This window comes from Prionailurus bengalensis, chromosome A2 (assembly GCF_016509475.1).
Source record: "Prionailurus bengalensis isolate Pbe53 chromosome A2, Fcat_Pben_1.1_paternal_pri, whole genome shotgun sequence".
Taxonomy (NCBI): Eukaryota; Metazoa; Chordata; class Mammalia; order Carnivora; family Felidae; genus Prionailurus; species Prionailurus bengalensis.
In genome coordinates this window covers 18,128,674-18,155,954 of record NC_057348.1, presented here as the reverse complement: position 1 = coordinate 18,155,954, position 27,281 = coordinate 18,128,674, and the positions used below count along the sequence as shown (strand labels likewise).

At 41.9% G+C, this 27,281-nt stretch overlaps 1 protein-coding gene across 1 annotated transcript in view; it reads left to right on the top strand.

Annotated features, from left to right (window-relative positions):
* The window catches only part of PRKAR2A (protein kinase cAMP-dependent type II regulatory subunit alpha), a 113,028-nt gene extending 86,482 nt beyond the window's left edge, over positions 1 to 26,546 (top strand). The window contains exons 7-11 of the mRNA XM_043587361.1: positions 5,660 to 5,761; positions 5,930 to 6,004; positions 18,258 to 18,323; positions 21,823 to 21,964; positions 22,648 to 26,546. Of these exons, the coding sequence (XP_043443296.1) occupies positions 5,660 to 5,761; positions 5,930 to 6,004; positions 18,258 to 18,323; positions 21,823 to 21,964; positions 22,648 to 22,781 (519 nt within the window). The 3' untranslated portion in view covers positions 22,782 to 26,546. The remainder of the gene's footprint in view (positions 1 to 5,659; positions 5,762 to 5,929; positions 6,005 to 18,257; positions 18,324 to 21,822; positions 21,965 to 22,647) is intronic.
* The last annotated feature ends 735 nt before the right edge of the window (positions 26,547 to 27,281 follow it).

The window sequence follows — 27,281 nt, the reverse complement described above, 5'->3', positions numbered from 1 at the left end:
CTCTCCCTCTCTCTGCCCCTCCCCTGCTTGTGTTTGCTTTCTCTCTCTCTCTCTCTCAAGATAAATAAATAAACTTAAAAAAAAAGGGGGGGGGTTGCTAAAGGAAGTTATTCATAGAGAAGGGAAGTGATACAAGAAGGAAATTTGGAACATGAAGAAAGAACGACAGAAGAAGTAGACTATGGGGAGATATAAAAGACTGTCCTTCCCCTGAGTTTTCTAAATTATCTTAGATGCTTAAAGCAAAGTTTTTGTCTGATGTGGTTCTCTGTGTACGTAAAGGAAATATTTTAGACAATTATACTCAAAAGGAGGGGGGAGGGTAAAGAGATCCAAATGGAAGTAAAGCTTCTACACTTTACTCAAACTACTAAAATGTTGACATAAGTAAACCGTAATAAGTTACATATATAAGTATAATGCCTAGAGCAACTGCTAAAATACTATGTGCAAACAGATGTACTCAAAAGCTCTACAAATCATACCACCTTACACCTGTCAGAATGGCTAACATTAACAACTCAGGCAACAACAGATATTGGCGAGGATGCGGAGAAAGAGGATCTCTTTTGCATTGTTGGTGGCAATGCAAGCTGGTGCTGCCACTCTGGAAAACAGTATGGAGGTTCCTCAAAAAACTAAAAATAGAACTACCCTACGACCACTACTAGGTATTTACCCACGGGATACAGGTGTGCTGTTTTGAAGAGACACATGCATCCCCATGTTTATAGCAGCACTATCAACAATAGCCAAAGTATAGAAAGAGCCCAAATGTCCATCGATGGATGAATGGATAAAGAAGATGTGGTATATATACACAATGGAGTATTACTTGGCAATCAAAAAGAATGAAATCTTGCCATTTGCAACTACGTGGATGGAACTGGAGGGTATTATGCTAAGTGAAATTAGTCATTCAGAGAAAGACAAAAATCATATGACTTCACTCATATGAGGACTTTAAGAGAGAAAACAAATGAACATAATGGAAGGGAAACAAAAATGATATAAAAGTGGGGGGACAAAACAGAAGAGACTCATAAATATGGAGAACAAACTGAGGGTTACTGGAGTGGTTGTGGGAGGGGGGATGGGCTAAATGGGTAAGGGGCATTAAGGAAGCTACCCCTGAAATCATTGTTGCACTATATGCTAACTAATGTGGATGTAAATTTTAAAAAATAAAAAATAAAATAAAAAGTTCTATAAATCAAATTCTAAAAAGTGTTCAGGTAACCCACAAGAATAACAGGAAAATGATACAGAGGAGCAAAAAACAAAAATAAAACAGGGGAACAGCAGAAAACATATAGTAAAGTGGTAGACTTAAGCCCTAATGTATGAATAATTACTGTAAATATAATGATCTAAGTATATCAGTTAAATGACAGAGACAAGTCTGCATGAAACTCACTCAAATAAATGATGTAAGTATATTGCAAGTAAAAGGATAGAAATATATATATACACACACCATGCAAACATTAACCAGAATAAAGCAGGAGTAATTATATTAATATCAGATAAAATAGACTTCACAGCAAAGAAAGTTACTGGGGACAAAGATTACATAAACATTACATAATAATGAAAGGTTTAATCTGCCAAGAAGACATAGCAATCCTAACTATGTATACACCAAACAACAGAGCTTCAAAATACATGAAGCAAAACCTGAAGTAAGAATTGAAAGAAGAGGGGTGCCTGGGTGGCTCAGTCGGTTAAGCGTCCGACTTCAGCTCAGGTCATGATCTCACGGTCCGTGAGTTCGAGCCCCGCGTCGGGCTCTGGGCTGATGGCTCAGAGCCTGGAGCCTGCTTCCGATTCTGTGTCTCCCTCTCTCTCTGACCCTCCCCCGTTCATGCTCTGTCTCAAAAATAAACATTAAAAAAAATTAAAAAAAAAAGAATTGAAAGAAGAAATAGGCAAATCCACAATTAGTCTGCTGAAGTGCAGACTTCAACACCTCTGTCTCCAAAGGTGGTGGAACAATTAGACAGAAAATCAGGAAGGATGTGGAAGAACTTAACAGTATCGTCAACCAAAAAGATCTAATTGAAATCTATACGACACTCCATACAACAACAGTAGAATACACATTCTTTTCAATCAAGCCTATGGAACATTCACCAAGACAGACCATATCCTGTCATATAAAATAAAACTTGACAAATTTAAAAGTTGAAATCAGACAGCATATTCTCTAACCACACTAGAAGAAATCCAGGAATTAATAACAGATAACCAGAAAATCTCCAAACACTTGGAAATTAAATAACACATTCCCAAATAACCTCTGGGTCAAAGAGAAAGTCTCAATAGAAAAAAAAATATTTTTTAACAAATTGAACTGTAAAAGCACCTGCCTCATGGTTGGGGTATGAGAATTCAGCAGGGGCATAAGACAGGCGGCCTTGGTGCCACACAAGGTAGGGGCTGCAGAATGGGGACACCTGCTCTCCATGATCGTGGTGCTGCTTATCACCATTCTCGTCCTGAAGCTTCCTCTCCTGACATCTCTGCCCTGTCTTTCTACTTTCTAGCCTTATCCTTTGCAGTCTTTTCTTCCTTTTGCTTCTGTCTTAAGTGGCCTAACAATATGCCCTTCTGAACCTGGGTGGCTCAGTTGGTTAAGCATCTGACTTATCTCAGGTCGTGATCTCATGGTTCATGAGTTTGAGCCCAGCATCCCGCTGTCTGCTGTCAGCGTGGAGCCTGCTTCAGATCCTCTGTCCCCCTCTCTGTCTGCCCCTCCCTCCCCTGCTGGTTCTCCCTCTTTCTCTCTCTCTCTCAAAAATAAACTTAAATATATATATATGCCCTTCTGGCCTCTGCTTTTCTCCTTCTTTGTTCACGTACTTAATAGCCCAAGCCCTCTCAAAAGCTTTAGAACCGCCTCCAGGATAGTGATTCCCAGAACGTCCTCTACAGCCTGACTTCTTACTTGTAACTTGTAAGGCCTTGTAAATGCCTTCTGAGGCCAAAGCAGGGGGGTATTGTCACTTGAGTTTCTCAAGTTGGATTCTACTTTCTTTCCCTTACTGGGGGCAGCTGCCACCATGACCACTACACTTAGTCCCTGCTCCCACTTTGTTTTGCTAGAGTAAAAGTCGATAGAAACCGTCTTAGGGAACACTTGCAGTCACGGGAGAGGGCGGCATTCCTTCTCTTTTTTAAACTTCAGGCTCTTTGCTGGACTCTGAACACTTGCTGCCTGCTGGAGCCACTATTTCACAGTTCAAGTTTCCTCTTCACAGCTCCATTGGAAGTTCCCAGAAAGCTGGCTTGGTGTCTGGTGCTTTTTCATGCCCTCTGCAGCCACGGGAGCTGGCCTTGCATAGCAGAAGGATGGAAGTACACATAGAAAGGGTTGGAACACAAATAAGTCACTGTGAGAGCTATCAGTTGTTTTCTCTTCAGCTAGAAAGAGTTTGCTATTGCAATTGTGGCAATCTTTGTGACTTTATAGGTAGGTGTTTTAAATACTGGATTTTTCTGACAATGCCTACTCAAAGAGAAGGAAGAGAATTTTATAATTTCCATTTTCTCACTTCTGATTGCTTGTTCTCTTTCCATAGCACTCATGCCTAGATTGGCCCAGAAAACATGTAGAAACTGAAGTCTAAAGATAGTAGAGTAATATTCCACAGTATGACAGTAATATTTTAAATGATACATCCCTAACCTTGGACTTTAAAAAAGTAGTGGCAAATGATGCAACCCATTAGAACAATCCAAGATTGAATGGCTCTTTTCAAGCAGACAGATGGAGAAGAAATGGAGCAGAATTTGGCTATATACTGGAGAGCAGACATGACTTGTACAGCAGTTGAGAGGGAGGGTTGCAGTCCGCCATAGCTCATGCTAGGAGTATAAGGCCTGTCTGTGCCCTCAGAGGTGCGTATTATTTCCATTTTAGGATATGGCAGTCCTAGCCAGGGAAGCCATGGGGCTGGGGTTAGAGGTTTGCAGGGCTTGGGCACCAGGTTGAACAGAGTTTCAACTCTCAGGGAGCTGCATGCCTCTAACACTTGGGGGGGATGTAAGGGAGAGGGTGTCATGCCTGTGACTGCGTGATCCCCAACATGGCTGTATCTGGTTGGTGTACTTCAGTCTGGCTGCGCATCAGAAACCCTAGGGTCTGTTGTGGCCCAGCATCTTTCCAGGGGAGCCTTCCCTCTCCTTCCTACTCCACCCCAGCCCAGGGGACACATGAGTCCAGCCTGGCCAGGCACAGTGCAAACTGCCCAGCCATATGATTAGTTAGTTCATCTAGGGCAGGGGACCCAGCGTGAGCCAAGGAGAGTCAGGCCAAAATCTGAAACCTCTAGGGAAGAGAAATGCCTACATTCCCCAGGCCTGGGAGTTGGGGGGTGTGGGTCTAGAACTCCTGGGGGCTGTGTGGTCAGCACCTTCTGCACAATGGGTCCATGAGGAGGAAAGCAGGCAGGCAGCAAGAGATGCAGGACTTTTTAATTAGTTCTGTGCACAAGTACGTTCCCTCTAATCTGAGCCAGTTTTACGGTGACAATGGCCTGATACTCACAGAGAATGTTCTGAGCAGCAAAGCTGTGAACTCATGTGTAGGCCCTGCAGAGGGAGAGGAGAATCATAAAGCAGCAGATCTAGGGTGGACCTGGGCATCTATATTTTTAAAAGGCTCCTGGGTGATCTCAACTCAGTTGTCTTCTGTGTGGTGTCTCCACCCCACTACCACCCCATCATAGAGAATACTAAAATAGAAAACCTACAGTTAAACATGTCCTAACTCCCTTGCTGTGTTTCATTCTGCTGGCCTTTAGGATTTCATTATGTACTCTGAAAGAAAAAAAAAATCTTTCCACTCCCGACAGCCTGAGGTAGACAAAAGGTACAATTAACTTAGATACAAGAAACCTAAAACTAAACAATTAACCTTCTCCTGACTGTGTGTCCCTCCCTACACACATATACACGTATCTGAGAGGAGCCTGGCTATAGCTCTGGTTAGCTGTCTCCATGACTTGCTGGGGTCGAGTGACCTTTCACATTCCTGCCTCCCCTCTCTCTCCATTAATTTAAATCCTCCCCTTACTCTAGGTCTCCCCAAAATTTATATTTTTGCAACAAGACTATCTTTGATTACTCCAGCCTAACTGTGACTAGGGACACTCTCTCCCTCCTGAGAATTCTCATGACACTAACTCTTGTCTTTATAGTTCACCTAGCACATTTCATATGCTGTCTTGGACTGTAGCTTTTTTATTCCCAATATTTTATATTGTCTCCCCATTGAGATTGTAAAGTCTTTCAGGGCAAGAGCCCTCAGATTGTTTTATCTCCTTTTTCTAAAGGTGCATCTTTTCACACCGAACAATGACTGTGAGCTTCCAAGTATTCGATTGGGAGTTTTGTATTTTGTATTCTATTTATGACCCATAGGTGGCACTCCTGGAGTACCAGATAGCAAGCAATGATGTGTGGGACATCTGTCTGACACAACAAGCTACAAGTCTTTTTCTTCCAGCATTGACTCAGATTAAAATGTCATCAAACACTCAGTTGGCCCGGTACATTCCATGGTCCTCTGATATTTGCTGTCACCCAGTTAATTAAACCATCCATAGATGTTCTCTTACAGAGGCATTTACCAGAATTTTCATGTTCTTTCTTGTAGGACCGTGTGACTTTTAGAAGAATCATAGTGAAAAACAATGCAAAAAAGAGAAGGATGTTTGAATCATTTATTGAATCTGTGCCCCTCCTTAAATCACTAGAGGTAAAGTGTATGAATAAGAGTCTGTTTATGGAGATTTAAGATTTAAAACTAATCTATTAAGTTTTCAAATTGTACTATTCTAACCCATTTCTGTGTTGTATAGATATTATTTGTGACTTTCAGTTGAGGTCTTTTCCTTAGAGTTTGTGAGTATGTCCATTGTTTCAGGTGTCAGAACGAATGAAGATTGTGGATGTAATAGGAGAGAAGATCTATAAGGACGGAGAGCGCATAATCACACAGGTGAGTGGGGCCCTGTGCAGCTCCTTTCCTGAGAGAGTCAACCCTCCTGAAGGACTAGTGCAACCCTTGTCCTCTCACTTTGGGAGCTCATGTTGCCATCTACTAGGGCACATTTCCGCAGAGTCCTCTGAAGCCCGTTGATGTTCCTCTCACGGACATATGCACATCTCTTGCCTCCATTCACCTTTCTGTGGCTTCTGGTGTTTGTTCTTTTGGACATAGTTCTCTTTTGACCCTGAGTAAACTTCATCCATTGGTGTTAAAGTCTGGAGAAAGTTGAAGGGTTGTGCCCTTTACCTTCTATGTTTGGCACAAAGGTGCCCTCTTAGCCAATCCAACACAAGCCAGCCTTCAGTCCTCAGTAATTGATCAGATTTGTAAGTTGTCTTTAATGTTTCCTTTGTGCCTTTCTCTCTTGTGACTCTTGGATGCTGTGAGGATCATCACACAGTGACCTGGATCGTTGTGACGAATACTGTGTAATAATTTTCCTTGTCTGCTATGATGATGTTTTTAATTATGTGTAAAGACTTCTCCAGGTGTAAACTTCTGCCTGTGGTTTGGTAAGAGCACTGGGAAGATACCTGGTTGGCCTGGGTTGGATAGTGTTCCCCATTATGAAGCCAGAGCTGGGGCTAGGAGGAGGAAAGACAGATTGGTGAAGCCTAAATCCTGAGCCCACCCCTGTACCAGGCTTATTAATCACAGCAGGCAAGAGAGAAACTCCCAGAGAAAAAGGACTAACAAAAAAACTATATGGCCTTTTGAAATGCCTTTGTTTTTTAGGACTCCTGCTGTTAATAATTCCTTCAATTAGAAATTAGTTTGATTCTCTAAACACTTATTACAATATACAAGTAGGACCAGATATAAACACCATAATGAAGGAATGTGTAAATGACAGAATGTAGGAAAGGAAGTATTCTGTAATGTTTTGTAGGGGAAATGCCATTTGGGCTGGGCTTAAAGAATAAGTGCAGCTTCAGCAGTTGAGGTCAGGGAAAGGTCTTTCAGGGCAAGAGAACAATGTGAACAAGGCCTGTGGGTGTGAGCTGTGTTCCAGGACAGGTGTCCTGGTATGGTAAGAATGTAGCACTGAGTTGCAGGAATGGGACCTGTTGACTAGTCACATTTGCTTCTGAACCTGAGATGCTTTAATTTACTCCCAAAGGGCCTTCATGTTCATCCTGAAAGCCCCAGGCCTTCAGGAGGTATGTCAGCAGGTTTTTAGAAGGTATGTCAAGAGGTATGAGAAGCTACAGTGTTTTCTGGAGTGTCTGTGCTCTTGAAGATGAGAGTGCTAGATGGTGCCGAATGGGCACAAATTAAGATGACCTCAGCTTATTATAGACCCCTTTTGACAGTGTCCCTAGACAGGGGTTTCCAGGTGAGGTCCCAAGAACAGCAGCATCAGTGTCATCTGGGAACTTGATAGGAATCATTAGAAATGAAGTTCTTGGGCCCCACCCCAGACCTACTGAATTAGAAACTGTGCTTTATGTTGTTCTGTTTGTTTTGGCAGCTTTGTTACAGTGTATTTTATATACAATAAAATCGCCAAATTTAAGTGTACAATTCTAGAGTTTTGTAGCCATCCCTGCAATCATAGTACAGGGCATTTCCATCACCCCAAGAAGTTTCCTCACTTGTATTTGTAGTCAATCCCCTGCTCCACCCCCTTATTCCTGGAAGCTCCTGATTTGCTTTTCAACACTACAGAAGTTCCTTTTCTAGAATTTCGTATAAATGCAATCATAATGTGGTCTTTTGTGTCTGATTTCTTAGCACAATGTTTTTGAGATTTTTTTCATGTTGTATGTGTCAGCAGATAGTTTATTTTTATTGCTAAGTAGTATTCCACTGTACGGATATACCATAATTTATCTTTCCATTCACCAGTTGAGGGAATTGGAGGTCTTTCCAGTTTGGGGCAATCATGAATAGAGCTGCAGTGGACACTTTTATACAAGTCTTTGTGTGGATATATGTTTTTATGGAATTGCTAAGCCATATGGTAAAAGCATATTTAACAACCTGCCAAACCGTTTTTAAAATGCCTCTACCACTTTGCATCCTCCCAGCACTGTACCAGAATTCCAGTTGCTATGCATCCTCATCAACATTTAGTATCAACAGTCTTTTTACTTTTAGCCATTCTAGTGGGTATGAAGTGGTGTCTCATGTTGGTTTTAATTTGCATTTGCCGCATCTTTTCCTGTGACTGCTTGCCATCCTTATGTTTTCTTTGGTGAAGTTTTTGTAAATCTTTTGCCCTGTTTACAGTTAGGTGATTTGGCTTCTTATTATTAAGTCGTAAGAGTTCTTTATGTGTTCTAAGTACAAATTGTTTATCAGACAGATGATTGGCAAATATTTCTTCCAAGCTGTGGCAGTGCCTTGTCTCTTAATTTTCTTAATGGCAGTTTTTAAAAAGCAAAAGTTTTTAATTTTGAAGAGTCTAGTTTGTAGGTTTTTTTTTTTTCTCTTGCAATTCATTCTTCTTGTGTCCTATTTTAAAAGAATCTTTGCAAGGCCAATAAAATTTTCTCATAATGTTTACCTTTAGGCCACCATTTAATAAATATCATGTGAGACAGATGTAGTTTAAAATTTTTTTAGCAGCCAAGTTTTTTTCAAAAGGTGAACTTAATTTTAATAATATGACATATTTAACTTAATATCTTTAAATAATACCACTTCAGCATCTAAGTGATATAAAAATTTAATGATAAAATATTTTATATTCTTTTTTTTTCTCAGTCTTCAAAATTCAATGTATATTTTGTACTTACAGCACACCTAAATCTATAGAAGCCACATTTCAAGTGCTCCATAGCCACATGCTACTATGTTGAGCAGAGTGGTTATAGATATCTCCTAGTTTTAACTCCTACATTTAGATCTGTGATCCATTTTGAGTTAATTTTTATACTGTTGTAAGATTTTTACAAGGTTTTGCATGTGGATGTCCAATTGTTCCAGTACCATTTGTTGGAAAGATTATCCTATCTTGTTGCCTTGACACTTGTACTGAAAACTATTTGGCCGTATATTTTTGGGTCTATTTCTGGTCTCTGTTCCATTGATCTACATGTCTGTCTCTGTGCCAATACTGCACTGTCTTGATTATAAAAACTTTTTATACTAAGTCTTAAAATCAGATAGTTTAAGCCCTCCAAAATTTTTGTTCTTTTTCATAATTATTTTGGTTCCTCAATGCTCTTTGCATTTCTGTATATATTTTAGAACCAGCTTAATACTTTCTACCAATGAGATTTTTCAGGGTGGATTATTGAAACTATAGATCAATTTGGGGAGAAATTGACATTGTAACAATAGTGAGTGTTTTGTGTCAGTCTCAGGCCATCAGTAGTGATGCTGTCAGCTAGGAATGCCTGGGGCACTCACCTCGTCCTGTACCACTTCTCAAAAGTCCCCACAGACATTTCTCCAGAGCCAGTGTTGTGTCTGGACTGGCCCTTGTGGTTCTTGTTGTGACTGCAAGGCTTAGCAACAACCATGAAGGAACTTTGAAAAAATAAAGTTTATTACTCACAGATCCTGGAGGGTATATGGCACACCCAGGGCCACACAGTGAGGTCACAGGGTAGGAGTGGGGGACCTGGAATTCTGTCTTTATTGGGGATGAGGGTGGGCTGCCCAGGGTTTGGCAGGTTCACTCTTTATTGGCAAATTTAAAACGTAAGAGCAGGAATTAGGGTTGTGGGAAGAGAAAAGTGGGGTCCCTCAAGTGGTCAGTTTTCTGCATTTCTCAGGGCTTTCTAAAAGAGAAACTTCATGGGGCACCTGGATGGTTCAGTCAGTTAAGCGTCCAACTGTTTATTTCAGCACAGGTCATGATCTCATGGTTTGTGAGTTCAAGCCCTGCATCAGGTTCTGTGCTGACAGCACAGAGCCTGCTTGGGATTCTCTCTGCCCCTCCCCCGCTCATGCGCCCGTGCTCGCGCGGGTGTGCTCGCTCTCTCTCTCTCTCTCTCTCTCTCTCTCTCTCAAAATAAATAAATAAAGATTTAAAATAAAAGGGAGACTTCATAGGTGGGGCAGCCTGGCTCTTTATTTAGTGTGGCTGGCAATATGTTTATTCAAGGTAGGTGTCTTTGAAATGGTTGCCTCAATAATCAAAAGCTTGGTGTCAGTCACTTACATTCTAATCAAAAAGCTTACTGTCAGTGGTTCATGAACTTAGTATATCTATGTAGGTCATTTTTTTTTTAATGTCTATTTTTGAAAGAGAGAGCAAGCACAAGGGAGCGGCAGAGAGAGAGGGAGACAGAGGATCCACTGTGAGCTCTGTGCTGACAGCAGAGAGCCCAATGTGGGGCTTGAATCCATGAACTATAAGATTATAACCTAGCTGAAGTCGGACGCTTAACCGACTGAGCCACCCAGGTGCCCCTAGGTTACCTTTTACTTTTTCTCTGTAGTATTTTATACTTTTCAAGTCGTACACATCTTTGTTAAATTTATACCTGGATATTTTACATTTTTTACGATATTGTAAGTGGTTTTCCTTTCTTCAGTTTCTAATTATTTATTGCTAGTATATAAAAATACACTTGAAGGGGCGCCTGGGTGGCTCAGTCGGTTAAGTGACCAACTCTTAACTTCAGCTCAGGTCATGATCTCATGGTTCGTGAGTTTGAGCCCCCATCAGGATTCACGCTGTTAGTGCAGAGTCTGCTTGGGATTCTCTCCCTCTCTGCCCCTCCCCTGCTTTCTCTCTCTCAAAAATAAATAAATAAACTTAAAGAAATTAAAAAAAAAAAAAACTTGGTGAAATGTTTGAAAAGCATTTTCAAAGGTTTTTGAGAGAGAGGAAGGATATCACTATGAGAATTGTGTTCTCAGAGTATAGTTCTGGCATCAGTGAAAAATGAATTGGCTTCAGCTTCATTGAGTAATCAAGGAAATGCAAATTAAAAGCCACAATGAGAACTATTTTTTTAAATTTTTTAATGTTTATTTATTTTTGAGAGAGAGACAGAGTGAGAGCAGGGGAGGGGCAGAGAGAGAGGGAGACACAGAATCTAAAGCAGGCTCTAGGCTCTGAGCTGTCAGCACAGAGCCCGATAATGGGGCTCAAACTCACAAACAGTGAGATCATGACCTGAGCCAAAGTTGGATGCTTAACCAACTGAGCCACCCAGGCTCCCCAGTGAGAACTATTTTCATACCTATTAGTTTGGCAAAAGGTAAGAATCTGATAATTCCAAGATGTAGCAGGAAGTTTTATTCACAGTGAAAGGAGAATAACTTAGCTGAACCCCTTTTGAGAGAAGTTTATCCTTATTCTATAAAGCTGAATTTATTCTATAATCCAGAAATTTACTTTTTAGATGTTTTCAGAGAAATACCCTCACACCTCAGAAGCTGCTCTGCCCTTCCTAGTCACAGACCTCCACTATGTCTCTATGCTGACTTTATCATAGTCATATATTTGCTTTGCTTTATAATTTTTACCACCTGTGTATAAACAATATGTCTAAGTCTTGCTGTCTTTTTCTTTAATTTCTAAATTGGAATTAGAATGTATGTATTCTTTTATTTGTACCTTCTTTTGCTCAACATTCACCCACATTGTTGTGTGCAGCTGTAGTTTGTTGGTTTTCATTGCTGTATAGTATTCCAGCATGTAAATAAACTATTTGCCTTCCCACTGCTGATGGAGATTAGGTGTGTTTCTAGTTTTTAGCTGTTATTAACAAGACTTCAGTGATTACATTGATTTGATTTGATTTTCAAATCTTAAAGCAGCCTTGTGTTGCTGAGATAAGATAAACTGACTTGGCCATTGTGTATCCATTTCATATGTTGATGAATCCAATTTGTTAATATTTTGTTTAAGATTTTCATGGGGCGCCTGGGTGGCTCAGTCGGTTAAGCGTCCGACTTCAGCCAGGTCACGATCTCGCGGTCCGTGAGTTCGAGCCCCGCGTCGGGCTCTGGGCTGACGGCTCGGAGCCTGGAGCCTGCTTCCGATTCTGTGTCTCCCTCTCTCTCTGCCCCTGCCCCGTTCATGCTCTGTCTCTCTCTGTCTCAAAAATAAATTTTAAAAAAAACGTTAAAAAAAATTAAAAAAAAAAAAAGATTTTCTGGCTGTGTTCCCAAGTGAGGCTGATACGTAATTTTCCTTTCTTATAGCAGCCTCGTCAGATTTTGATATCAGGGTGTTAGAATCGTAATGGGATTCTATTCTCTTACTATTATCTGAAGAGTTTGTATAAGACTAGAATTCCTTGGATATCTTAAGGAACTTAGTGATGTTTCTTTTGTGGGAAGATTTTTTTTTAACTTATTTCAGAGAGAGAGAGAGAGAGAGAGAGAGAGGCAGAGAGAAAGGGAGAGTGATAATCCCAAGTGGGCTCCATACTGATGGTGTGGAGCCCAGTACAGGGCTTGAACTCACAGAACCATGAGATCGTGACCTGAGCCAAAACCAAGAGTCAGACGCCTAACCAACCGAGCCACCCAGGTGCCCCTGTGGGAAGATTTTGACCACAAATTAAGTTGTTAATTGTTAAACTATTTAGGTTTTCTATTCTTCAGTGTGTTTTGGTAAGACCTATTTTGCTAGGGATTTATTCATTTTATCTAAAATTCAATGTTTTTGGCACAAAGTAGGTCAGAATGTTCCTGTAACACCTTTTAAGTATCTACAACATCTAGAATGATCCCATCTTAATTCCTGATATTGTCGTTTTGTGCCTTCTCTTTTTTTTTATTGTTCAATCTTGCAAGGGGCTTACTAATTCTTTCAGTCTGTTTTAAGAACCACTTTTTTGCCTTTTATTAATCTGGTTGAATGTTTTCTATTTCATTACTTTCTGTCTTTATCTCATTTCCTTTCTTCGACTTCGTTTTGCTATTTTTTCCCCAGTTCTCTTGAATTGGTTGCTTAGCTTTTCACTTTCTAGCCTGTCTTCTTTTTCCAATATGGGCATTTTAGTATTTTTTAAGTTTATTTATTTATTTTGAGAGAGAGAGCACAGGAGGGGCAGAGAGAAAGGGAGAGAGAGAGAATCCCAGGCAGGCTCCAGGCGGCCACCACAGAGCCCAATGCAGGTTCTCGAACCCACAAACCATAAGATCATGACCTGAGCTGAAACCAAGAGAAGTTTCCCTACATCCCTGAAGATCAGTGATGGTCATCAGCATTTAGAGATTGCTGCCCTAAGCCCCCTTGGACAGTTGTGCTTGGATGCTGTGACTCTTCAGCATCGGCATGCCACCAGTTTCTTCCTACAGCCCAGCTTTCTTCACAGGTCATTATGTCTGAGGGTGGGTGCCTTGCTAATGCAGGTGTCCAGCAAGGGCCCAGATACTGTGGAAAGAACAGAAGCCACTGCTTATTGCAGGGGCTGGTGGGAGGCTAGTGTGCATCTCTGCCTGTCTCTAGGTGTTCTCCAGACCACATATGCTGTCAGGGAGGCCCCTGGCCAGCTGCCCACTTCAGAGTTTTCTTTTATTTCATCCTTTCAAGTTCATCAACACAAATTTTTATCTGTGGGGTTTTTTTCTTATTATTTTTTTAATGTTTATTTATTTTTGAGACAGAGAGAGACAGAGCATGAACGGGGGAGGGGCAGAGAGAGAGGGAGGCACAGAATCTGAAGCAGGCTCCAGGCTCTGAGCTGCCAGCACAGAGCCCGATGCAGGGCTCGAACTCACAAGCTATGAGATCGTGACCTGAGCCGAAGTCAGATGCTTAACCAACTGAGCCACCCAGGCGCCCCTGGGTTTTTTTTTTTTTTTATGTTATGTTTATATACTTTGTAGTGTTTTCATAATTTGCTCATTTATCCTAATTGATGGAACGTTTTACCTGTTCTCTGGATGATATGGACAGAAGTTGGTTTGTACTTTATAAAAAGTATGTCTCATGTATTCAGCATTGAAGTACCGTTTTGTTGGGGTGCCTGTGTGGCTCAGTCAGTTAAGCGTCTGACTTCGGCTCAGGTCATGATCTGGAGGTTCGTGGATTAGAGCCCTGCGTTGGGCTCTGTGCTGACAGCTCAGAGCCTGGAGCCTGCTTTGGATCCTGTGTCTCCCTCTCTCTCTGCCATTCCCCAGCTTGTGCTCACTCTCTCTCTCTCTCAAAAATAAATAAACATTAAAAAAAAAAAAAAAAAAAGGAAGTACCATACCATGTCCTGAATTAGAGTTTCGGTCATTCTTAGGATGGGATATGGATCCTATATCATCATTTGTGAAAAAAAGACATTTATTTAATATAAAGCCCAGTGAATTTTAGCATATGGATGATAACATAGTCAGTGCCTGCCACATAGACATTCATAAGCTGTTTATTGAAACACCTGATATGTTCACAAAAAATATAAAATAGGAGGGCACCTGGGTGGCTCAGTTGGTTGAGCGTCTGACTTCGTCTCAGGTCATGATCTCGCCATTTTCGAGTTCAAGTCCCACATTAGGCTCTGCTGACAGCTCAGAATCCAAAGGCTGTTTCGGATTCTGTGTCTTCCTCTCTTTCTCTGCCCCTTCCCCGTCGCACTCTGTGTGTGTGTCTCTCTCTCAAAAATAAATGAACGTTAAGAAAAAAATGTTTTAATAAAAAAATTATAAAAATGTAAAATAGCAGTACCTGGATGGCTCAGTCAGTTAAGTGTCTGACTTTGGCTCAAGTCATGATCTTGTAGTTCATGAGTTTGAGCCCCACATTGGCCTCTGTGCTGACAGTGAGGACCCTGCTTGGGATTGTGTCTCTCTCCCTCTCTCTCTTGTGGTCCCCCTCTCTCTCAAAATAAATAAATAAACTTTTTAAAAAATGTAAAATATAGTCTGGCTTCTTTACTCCTAAATATACAATGGAATGTTCTTTCTGTGAGATGTATACTCAGATGCTATTAGCAGACTTAACAATTTGAAAAGCAGGGACATTCTTCCATTGAGCTCCTGTTTTTTGCTACTGGGGTAGTCATCTCATCCTGCTCTGTCTCCCTAAAAACTGAGAGGCATCCTGCAAAGTCTGAACAGCCAGGTTGCATGCACTATCTATCACTGGACCTGAGAGAGGCAGGAAATATCTCTCCTGGCCCATCTCTGTCTCAGCCTAACCAGGCTGTTTCATGAGGCTGGAAATGCAAACAGTACCCCTCAGATGCCTCAAAAACAGACCATTTTCAGTTGATCGTATCATCATTCATGGTTTCATTTTTAATTTTTTCTTCTTTTTTTAAAATTTTTTTTTAACGTTTATTTATTTTTGAGACAGAGAGAGACAGAGCATGAACAGGGGAGGGGCAGAGAGAGAGGGAGACACAGAATCTGAAACAGGCTCCAGGCTCTGAGCTGTCAGCACAGAGCCCGACGCAGGGCTTGAACTCACGGACCATGAGATCATGACCTGGGCTGAAATCGGACGCATAACCGACCGAGCCACCCAGGTGCCCCTTAATTTTTTCTTCTTAAATTGTTTGTGAACTATGATAATCCTTTCAGGTGATGTATTAGCAAATTAGTAAAATTAAAAGGCTCAGGGGCGCCTTGGTGGCTCAGTTGGTTAAGCATCCGACTTCGGCTCGGGTCATGTTCTCATGGTTCGTGGGTTCGAGCCCCGCTTTGGGCTCTGTACTGACAACTCAGAGCCTGGAGCCTGCTTCAGATTCTGTGTCTCCCTCTCTCTGCCCCTCCCCTGCTTGCTCTCCCTCTGTCTCTCAAAAATAATAAACATTAAAAAAAATTAAAAAAAGAGGATCAGAGATGGTCCTTCCTCTGGTCCAGAGAAAGAGAAGAGCTTTTACCTAGGCAAGCCTCATTGTTCCTCGTGGTCTGGATAATATTTCTTCCCATTTCCTCTCAACCTTGAATCCACCAGCTATTCCTCTACCTCCTATGACAGTTATTTATCTTCTGAGCTTCTGAGGAAACTCATCTGTAAAATGGGGTAGTAATAGTACCAATTGTATTGACTTCTTGGGCAATTGCATGAAGCAGTCAGTGCACATGTGGTACTCACCAGAGTGCCTGCTGGGAGTGAGCTCTGTTAGCAGAGCACAGCATTGTTAGCAGATTCTCTTTTATTTGAGCTCCCCTGTTCATCAGGCTCATTCTTCACACCCTGTAGACATGCCTGAGTCTTTCTTCAGGATACACTCACGTTCCTCCACTCACTGTTTTCGCTCCAGCTACCAGCTTCTCATCCCTTTCACAGCCAGGCATATTAGAAGTGTGGTCTCACAGTGTGGACCAGAGGAAGCCAGACATGATAGGCCATGTAGGATTCCATTTATATGAAGTTCAGGAACAGCCTTACTTTCCTTAACAGGAATTAAGGAAAACTGCAAGGGGGGAAGTCAGATACGGTCACCTAATAGTCGGAGCAATGGTAGTTTTGACTCGATAAGGACCCCTTTGGAGGCCAGAAAGGTTTTCTGTTTTGATCCAGGAGGTGGTCACACAGGTGCATAAATGTGTAAAAATTCATCAGGCTGAAGCCTTGAAAAATTAGCACTGTAAATTATGGCTGTTACACATCTATCTAAACAAAAAGAGCTCAGGTACCACCCTTCACCACCTGTCACTTTTGTGGCTCATCCCTACCACTCACCACCCTCTTCTTGGTCACCAGAATGTTTCTGCACATTTGAATCTTTTCTTTTTAATTTTTTTTTAACCTTTATTTATTTTTGAGACAGAGAGAGACAGAGCATGAACGGGGAAGGGTCAGAAAGAGGGAGACACAGAACCTGAAACAGGCTCCAGGCCCTGAGCTGTCAGCACAGAGCCCGACGCGGGGCTCGAACTCACGGACCGCGAGATCATGACCTGAGCTGAAGTCGGACGCTTAACTGACTGAGCCACCCAGGCGCCCCGCACACATTTGAATCTTTATCTTGACCTCCAACAGCACTGAATACTGATAATCCCATCTTCCTTTGTGAAACTCCCTTCTTGGACCTAGAAGCAACCTCCTGGTGACCCAACCTCTGGCTTCCCCTTAGTTTCCTTCATCAACTCTCAGGGAGCTATTTGGGTAACACTAGAACTTCATGTTGATTTAGCCCTGCTGGGTACAGGGTACCTACCCAACACGGCAGCACAGAAACCCACAGACAGCCCTTTTTAAAGTTGTGCTTTTTACTCACATAAAGCAATGATTATTATCTAATGAACTGGGACTAGATTAACTACTCAAGAATGGCAACCTCAGCTGTAAGATGTCCACTTGGAGATCTGTGCAGTGGCCAACGACACTAAAGTCTTAGGAAAATTCAGAAGTATAGACTCTACTGAAGACATAAGACCCACATGGAATGAGAACACAGGACTAGTATTGAATTATCCAGTGTAGATGGTTGTTGCCCCAAACGTTAAGAGGAAGGGGTCAGATACTGAAGTTGGCCTGAAATCCTCTTCTCAGTGTCTGCTTGCCTCTCTCCCCTCATTCCAGCCTTTGCTCAGATCTCACCCTCAGATGAAACTCTGCTGTATACTGTAGCCATCTCCTTCCCTAGCACTCCAGATCCCACATTGCTCCCTCCCTGTAGTATTTAATTGCCTTCCAACACAACAGTATAATTTGCTGATTCATTATGTTGATTGTTTACAGTTTGTTTACCATATTAGACTGTAATTTCCACAAGGGTAAGGATATTTGTTTTGCCCACTGATATGTCTCACATGCCTAGAACAGTGCCTTGGCACATAGTAAGTACTTAGTTACTTGTTGAATTACCTGAATGACTGGTTCAGCCAAGTGGTTTAAAATCCAAACAAGTGAAAGAAAAGCCTGAGGCTTATAAGGTTGACATCAACCCACATCACAGTACCTCCCTCCCCAAGGCAGGGCTTTCTTCAGATCCACACTGTCCTCTGGAGGGCTGCATTATCCTTGAGCCCCATGCCCAGAGATAGCCAGGAGTCACCTTGATACTGTCTGTGGCAGCCTTGGCGACTGGTCCCAGTCACAGGTTTCAATAGCAGACTAACATGAGCAGCAAAGATAGTGATGCTGTGCGCAGTTGGCAGCCTGGGCATATTTGTGGAGAGAAATGTGAATATTCCATGTTAGGAAGTGAGAGATGTGTCAGTCATAGTTGGACTGAAGTCCCTGGTGACCAGGATCCTCTCATTTTGTTCTGAATTTGTTAGGCACTGATTAATTTGTAGAGTTGGAAAATAAATACAAATTGGAGTTTGAGCAATGAGAAAATTATCTATTTCTGTGTCCTGTGCCAATATATAGCTCTGATGACCTCCTCTCCCTTTCCAGGGTGAAAAGGCTGATAGCTTCTATATTATAGAGTCCGGCGAGGTGAGCATCCTGATCAGAAGCAAGGTGAGTCTGTGTGTGACGAGGCAAGTTATGCCAGGTGCGTGCACAGAAAGTAGCTGTTTGCTGTAAATGGGAAGTGTGTCTAGTATCTAGTGTCATTGTTATATGAGGCATGTGACTGGCAAAGACCCATGTTTAAGTCCCTCCAGTGATAGGGATTTAGTATATTTCTCTTTGTTCCTATTGCCTTTGCATCTGTTACATAATTAATGATATGAGAAATAATGGCTACAGATCCATAAGAAAAAGATAAATACCCCTAGTAGAAAGTGGGGGGAATACATGATAAAGACATACATGTGGGTGTTGAATATGAAAAAAACTTCCTTTCTAGAGCACTGGAAGGGGAGGTCTGTAGGACCATTGTTATTATACCATTTCATGGATAGGAAGACCTAAAATGACCAATAGATAGGAGGAGTAATCCTTATCATAAATCCGTCATCACCAGATTTCTCTGTTCAAATTTTTTTTAAGAATATAGAATATTTAGGGGCACCTGGGTGTGGTTCAGTTGGTTAAATATCCAACTCTTGATTTTGGCTCAGGTCATGATCTCACAGTTTGTGAGATCAAGCCACGTGTCAGGCTCTCAGCACCAAGCCTGCTTGGGATTCTCTCTCTCGCTGCCCCTCCACAGCTTACACTCTTTCTCATAAAAATAAACATTTTTTTTTAAATTTTTTTTTTCAACGTTTATTTATTTTTGGGACAGAGAGAGACAGAGCATGAATGGGGGAGGGGCAGAGAGAGAGGGAGACACAGAATCGGAAACAGGCTCCAGGCTCTGAGCCATCAGCCCAGAGCCCGACGCGGGGCTCGAACTCACGGACCGCGAGATCGTGACCTGGCTGAAGTCGGACGCTTAACCGACTGTGCCACCCAGGCGCCCCAAAAATAAACATTTTTTAAAAGAATATAGAATTTGTTAAAATAGTTAAATATAATACTGACCTAATATGAAGTCTCTTATAGAATATCTTTAGTAAAGGTTATATAGAGAAGGATAAATATGATTACTCCCTGTAAGGTGGCTTGATTCGTGATTAAAAGTGGTCTGCTGGGGGCGCCTGGGTGGTTCAGTCGGTTAAGCATCCGACTTCGGCTTAGGTCATGATCTCACGGTCCATGAGTTCGAGCCCCGCATCGGGCTCTGTGCTGACAGCTCAGAGCCTGGAGCCTGTTTCAGATTCTGTGTCTCCCTCTCTCTCTGACCCTCTCCCGTTCATGCTGTCTCTCTCTGTCTCAAAGGTAAATAAACGTTAAAAAAAAAAAAAAAATGGATCTGCTGTTTCACATGAAACAGTAGGTTGAAACATCTATGTTCTTTTACTTATTGTTTTTGGACTAGTGATACATGTTTGCATATTTCTCAAATACTCATTGACACTTCCTGATCACAGCCTAGTGGTGTTGGGTGTGTGGGACCAGCAGCACTGTGGTCCTGGGGGTTGGGAGAGGTTGTCAGGAATGCAATCTTAGACTCTGCCCCAGACCTACTGAATCAGAATCTGCATTGTAACAAAACCCTCAGGGGGCTGGTGTTCACATGACCATGTGGTAAATGCTACTCTGGAGAAGTGACTAGGTGGGCACAAACGTGTCTGCAGCCCCAGAGAATGCTACAGAAATTGGAAGTGGAGTGTTGGCTCCAATGGAGCATATCAACTGCAGAGCAAACAGGTCAGGGCAGTAGTGTGCAAGGAGGGTTATTTGCCTATAAGTTAAAGTAGCTCTTAAAGATTGAGACTAATTCTTATAAATAAACTCTAAATAATCTTTTTACTTAAACAAATTATTGCTTAGCTTGGCAAATGGATTTGTAAAAAAAAAAAAAAAACAAACAAACAAAAAACCTCTAGATATTAAATATAATATAGTACATTATTTTCAGTAATTTGATAAGCATAAATTACAACCTGCTCGATTTCTTAATACAAAGTTAAACCACTAAATTTCCAGATTGAACATTATAAAAAATTGTTTTTAGTTACTCAGCTCCTCTAAAAAAATGTGTGGTGGTAGGGGGGGAAACCACTAACTTAAACTGTTTTTTTTTTTTTTTTACTTTTTTAAATTTACGTCCAAGTCTTTAAACTATTTTTTTTTTATTTTTCTTAATCTTTATTCACTTTTGAGAGAGACAGAGCATGAGCGGGGGAGGGGCAGAGAGAGAGGGGGGCACAGAATCCGAAGCAGGCTCCAGGCTCTGAGCGCTCAGCACAGAGCCCAACGCGGGGCTCGAACCCATGAACCATGAGATTATGACCTGAGCCAAAGTCAGATGCTCACCTGACTGAGCCCTCACCCAGGCACCCCTAAACTATTTTTAAGTTTGTTTTTGAGAAAGAGAGTTTGCATGTGTGCATGAGGGAGGAGCAGAGAGAGAGAGGAGAGAGGGAATCCCAGGCAGGCTTGTTAGTGCTGAGTCCAGTGCCAGGCTGTACATGAACCTCAACTTGGGGCGTGAACTCAGGAACCGAACCATGAGATCATGACCTGAGCTGAAATCAAGAGCTGGACGCTTAATTGACTGAGCCACCCAGGTGCCTTGGGAACCACTAACTTAAGATGTAGACAGTACCTAAAAAGAAAATTTGTCACTGTGAAGTATTGGCCAAGAAAGACATGATCTCAAATCAAGAAGTAGCCTAGGGGCGCCTGGGTGGCGCAGTCGGTTGAGCGTCCGACTTCAGCCAGGTCACAATCTCGCGGTCCATGAGTTCGAGCCCCGCATCAGGCTGATGGCTCGGAGCCTGGAGCCTGTTTCCGATTCTGTGTCTCCCTCTCTCTCTGCCCCTCCCCGTTCATGCTCTGTCTCTCTCTGTCCCAAAAAAAAAAAAAAAAAAAAAAAAAAAACGTTGAAAAATAAATAAAAAACATTGAAAAAAAAATTACAAAAAAAAAAAAAAAAAAGAAGTAGCCTAGGATTGTGACTTTACCTAAGAGAAACACCATTTAGACATCATTTAGAAGGAATTTGCAAATGACCTGTCTTTTCCCCTGTGCCTCAGAAGTCAGCATCTACCAAAAAGAGAGCATTCATATACATATATGTATGTATAATAAATAAAAATACATAATAAATATATTTATGTTAATATATAATATACTGATGTTATATAATCGTGTAGTATATATTAATATTATATATTATATATATAGTTTTATTTATATATATATATATATATATATATATATATATATATATATATATAAATCTTCCAAAGAAAATGGTCTGCTCTTTACCTCTTGATATTTATCCATTACCTCTGAAAGGTTGTTAGGAATTGGATGAAGCCCGAGGTAAAAGCCAGCTCCTCTAATTAAACCAGAGACTAATTAGCCCATGCAGTTTACATGGTGCAGTTAGCGTCTCTGCAGAGTGAATGTCTAAATAATTGTGTTAAGTGTACTGAGACGGGACTGCAAGTGTGTGTGACTGGACATGTCCAGCTGTGATTCTGGAATCAGTCTAGGTCATGTTTTCCACCTGCCCTAGACTAAAGCAAACAAGGATGGTGGGAACCAGGAGGTCGAGATTGCCCGTTGCCATAAGGGGCAGTACTTTGGAGAGCTTGCACTGGTCACCAACAAACCCAGAGCTGCTTCAGCTTATGCAGTGGGAGACGTCAAATGCTTAGGTAAGAAAAATAAATTCTTTATGCATAATACTTTTTTTTTCTAACATGCAGTATTTTTTTCCCAGCAGCAAGCCTTGACTCCACCAGTGCTCTCACACATCCAGGCATGAACAGCTTGTGGGACCAACTAGAAATGGGTATATATCCTTTAGCAATACAGCAGTATAGCCTGTGAAAAGAGCAGAAATGGAGGCAGGTGTCCAGGATTCTGTAGGGATCAAGAGAAAGGTGCTGCCGGGCTCTGCAAAGTCACAAACCGAGATGACACAGTCAGGCTGTACTCAACGTAGAAACATCCCTCCTTTTTCCAAGTGCCCAGGATCCCGCAGTCTTATCCCCTGTAACGTGAATGGGTATATTTAATAAAAAGTTTGCGGGGTGCCTCGGTGGCTCAGTCAGTTAAGCATCCGACTTCAGCTCGGGTCATGATCTCACAGTTCGTGAGTTTGAGCCCCGCGTCGGGCTCTGTGCTGACAGCTCAGAGCCTGGAGCCTGCTTCAGATTCTGTGTCTCCCTCTCTGTCCCTGCCCCCCCCCGCTGCTCATGCTCTGTCTCTCTCTGTCTCAAAAATAAATGAAAAACATTTTAAAAAATTAAAAAGAAAATGTTTGCATGTGGGAAATGATTTTGAATTCATGATGTAGAGAATTCATTCTCTCGTGCACCTCTTTTTAACAATGCAGTTATGGACGTGCAAGCATTTGAGAGGCTTCTGGGGCCGTGTATGGACATCATGAAGAGAAACATCTCACACTACGAGGAACAACTGGTGAAGATGTTTGGCTCCAGCATGGATTTGATCGATCCCGGGCAGTAGGTGTGCCACACCACAGAGCCTTCTCAGTGTGACACCAAAACCTTCTGGTCAGCCACAGAACACACACAGAAGACAGACACAACAGAACTGTTCCTGCTGTTGCCACCGCCACTGCCATTGCTATGGCCGTGGGCATTTAGAAAACTTGAAAGTCAGCACTAAAAGATGGGCAGAGGTTCGACCCATACCTCCTCCACTTTGCTTCTGAAAGCCCATTATTAGACCACTTGTAATGATTATTCCAACCCAGTTGTCACACCTTTGGTTCAAAACGGCATGTCTCTCCAACAATTTAAGTGCCTGATACAAAGTCCAAAGTGTAATCATCTTCCTTTCCTCTCTGGCTGCTACTGTTGCTGTTGGAAGTCACCACCTGTGTATAACTGTAGACACCCACCCCCGACCTTTCTCAAGGGAGGAAATGTTGTAGCCCTCGATCTTCTCCTTTGTCCTTTGAGAAAGTCCACACGTTTGTTCACAATTGTAGCCTTTGGTTTTACAGTAGAAAATGGCAGCTGGTAGGACCGAGGTCTGTGGTCCTGTGGCATTGTACTGTCTGCTGACAGCTATACCCGTGACAGCTGTCTCCAAACTCACAGTGCTGTTTAGGAAAGGGCCCTGCCCAGGGCCCAGCAGGTCAGTGCGCCAGGGCACACCGATTGGTCATGACGACCTGTGTTAGAGCAGAAAATTTGGGTTCAGCACATTCTTCACGTAGCAGAGAGCCAGGGAAGGTTTCCTGGGTTGGGGTGTTTTGTTCTGTTTTAGTAGGTTTTGTTTTGTTTTATTTATCTCTGTGCAGTTTGCATGAGTGAATCACTATGCGTTTCTAAGGAGCCAGGGTCTGGATGTGCCATCACTTTATCTGACCCAAATACTTCCCTGGGCGACTCCTGCCATCTTGTTCCCAGTTGTCCCTACCAGCTAATGGCGGTGTGCCAGCAAGAGGTCGTACTACTAAAAAGAGAGCCCTTTCCTTCTACTCCGGTGTTATCACATAGCTTTGCTGTTGAACTATCAATTTTAAACTCTTTAAAGAAGAAGCAGCTATTTTTTTTTTGAAATAAAAAAAAATTATTTCTGTGTTTAGGGAATTCTTATTAGACCTATTTGCGTGTATCAGTTTGTCAGCTGACTCAGGCATTCATCCTGAAGATCAACGCTTTGTTTTTAAAAATCAGAATTACTCACAATTTCATAGAATTACTGTAAAAACCTTTCTAATTAAGGTGTTGGGATATTTGGGGTTCCAATTATTAACCCCAGAGGAAAGTAATTTAGCTTATTTTAAAACTTTTTTAGCCTTTTAATTCTATCAGGTAGAATGCTGATGAATTATCCTAATTAAATATATTTCAGAATGGATTTTTTTTTCCTTCACAATGACTTAGAATCAAGAAACTACAAGAGATCCTAAGAGTAGTGTGAAGGCTGCATAGAGATAATTTGAATGTTGTAGCCAAGTTTATATTAAATCAAGAGGCCCTTCCCAATATGATTTATTTTTTAAATTTGTGTCACTCAATAGATCCCTAAGAGATCACATGCTGGGGCTTGAGTCATTCCTGTTATAGATAGTGATGGAGCCCACATGTCACTTCCATTGTCCACATAAGCCAGGCTCTCTGCTTTTGCCATGGACGGTGTGGTGGAGAGATTTCCGGAAGGGTGACCTACCGCAACTTTGGTAATTCTCCCTTTTTCTTGCATTCTGTGATGTGAAAGCAGAAGGACTCTTTCCACACTGCCCTAGGTAGCCTGCATCGCAGGTCTCAGAATCGTGAGAGGTTGTAACTAATACCCCAAAACAGGCAGCTAGCACTGGGAAAGCCCATGTGGTTTTTCCCACGATTTTCCAAGGTTGTTCTTCTCCAGGGTGTTGCTTTATTATCAAGTAAGTTAGGAAAGCAGATCTTGCACTTTAGCAGACAGGAATCACCCCTGTTTATTGCAAAAGTGGCAGGTACATTGAGCTTTAGGAGCGTCACAGAGGTCTGGCCCCAACTATGTGAGGACACTGTTTAAATACTGAGCAGATGCCCTCTTTGTACCCCCCATGCCAGCTTTAGTTAGGGCTGGCTGTGAGCTTAGTGCCAGAGTCACTCCTGCAAGCTGCTAGGCATGGGCCTTTTCAGCCTGCCTCCTTGCACATCCCAGTTCAGTCTTCCTCTTCACAGAAGCCTCTTTGATACCCCCAACTCACTGATGGTTGCTGTTTTACAGAGTAAAATCCATCAGTCTTAAGTCCTCCTGCTCTAACTACAGATTGATACATAGATCATGAGTCCAAACCCTCACTGCATACAGGGCCCTTTGGGGGTTTGGCTTGAGGAAGACCTTAAAAGGACCAGGGTGAGTGAAATAGGATACAACCATTACCAAGGTGCCAGGAGTCTGACAGTGTCCCAGTTCTCTTTGCAGCATGGAGATTCAAAGGTGGCAGACCAAGCTCAGCTGAGGGCTCCAGTGTCCACATTATGGCAGGCAAGCCCTGAACTGTTGGGTGAGCCTCAAGGGGAGGAGCATATTAGGAAGAGATCCCTGTGTTAATTGTTTTATACTGTTCTCTTCCATGGGTTAGAGCTTCATGCCCTCTTTCCTGGATTTTAGCTATTGTTTGGGATGGTAAAGAATATTCCTGAGAGCCTTGAGGTCCAACCTACAGTATTATCCTTCCTTCTGGCCTCAGTTTATCACACCCACTCTCTTCTTTTGGCTGTATTCTCTGAAGAAAGGGTTGACGTGGGCTATCCTCTTAGTTGATAGTCTTTATATATAAGTGCTATAGATTCTCAAGTGAGAGTGCAGTTTTTCTTTGAGCAGTTTAATGAGTGAATTCAGCAGCAAAGTGGCAAGAAATGGCTCTGTAGCCAGGAGGGGTCATGTTCATCCTCTTATTGCCCAGATTCTCTGCTCACAATGGTAGTCAGTGAGAAATGCCACTGGTGCCCAGCAGCACCCTGGGCACACAAAATTTCCATGTCATGTCGCAGTGTAGAAACAGTCTTCTCTCATTTCAAAAAAGTGAAAGCATTTTTGCACAGAGAAGAAGGGAAAAGACCCATGAACGTCCTCTTTTAATTTTTGTTTTCAGTGGGCTAATGTTGAAATTTTTGTTCTTGACACGTACTTGTAAACCATTCTTGACAAGATACAAGTTGTTTGGTTTTTCACTACAATTACCTCTTGTTCCTCCTGTCTTGACTGCTGACGTTCCTCAATGATTCTAATGTCTATTTTATGGGAAGCAGCCTTCCCCTGTGGGTTTCCTTTTACACACTGCAGGGCTATCTTTATACGTAAAAAAAAAAAAAGAAAAAAAGAAAAAGAAAAAAAGAAAACTGTCACTAACCTCATGGGGGATTTGCAGAAAACCATTTAGCCCACCTTGAGCAAAAGGTAGATTCCTCATTGTTTTCTTAAGCTCATTGTAATAAAAGAAATCTAATTCAGCATTATTGTGCTACCTCAAAGGTAAAATGTTTTAAGGTCTTTTTTTTGGTCCTGAGTTCTACACATAGTGTTTGAAATGTCTGTCAATTGGAATTGTTTTTAAATCATTGGGGACAATCTTATTTTAACTGTTTTACACTTACATTTTAATCTCAGAAGAATGAGTGATTAGAAAGTGATCAATTCTTGCTCTGTAGTATTGAACATATAATTAAATCATTGTTTGCCATAAACAAGGTTGGGTTTTTTTAAAAGGAAACTCTAGGGCTCGGCTTTGCTCTTGGTTAATAAAGGCTGACAAATCATGTCTGACTTTCTGGTGCAGCCCTGTGTTGTTTGTCCTCTCATTTCAGGGTTCCAGGCCATAATAGTACCCATCTGGCAGATACATTGTTGGGATTGGGATGTGAGCTCTTGAAAATTAGAGAGGAGACCTGGGAATATGTATTAGGGTTCTCCAATAAGGATTGTGTGTGTGTGTGTGTGTGTGTGTGTGTGCGTGCGTGCGCGCGCGCGTGTGTGTGTGTAAAGAGATTTATTATAAGGAATTGACTCATGCAATTATGGAGGCAGGCAGGTCTCATGATCTGCATGATGAGCTGGCAAACTATAGACCAAGGAGAGCTGATGATTAAATTCTAGTCTGAATCTGAAAGGTTAAGAACCATAAGAGTTGATAGTGTAGTTCCTTTCCAGAGGCTGGCAGGCTCAAGATTCAGGAAGAGCTAATGCCCCAGTTTGAAGGCAGGCAGGAAAATTCTCTTACTTGAGTGTCAGTCCTTGTGTTATATTTGGGCCTTCAACTAATTTGATGAGGCCCACCCACATTGGGGAGGGCAATGTGCGTTACTTAATCTACTGATTTAAATGTTAATTTCATCCCAAAGCACCCTTACAGAAACTCCCAGAACAATGGTTGACCAAATATCTAGGCACCCCATGGCCCAGTCAACTTGACACATAAAATTAACTATGACAGCATGGTATTTGAGTTGTTGAAGATGGTGTGGAAGGGCATCCAGTATATCCCTTGCAGGGAAGATAAAC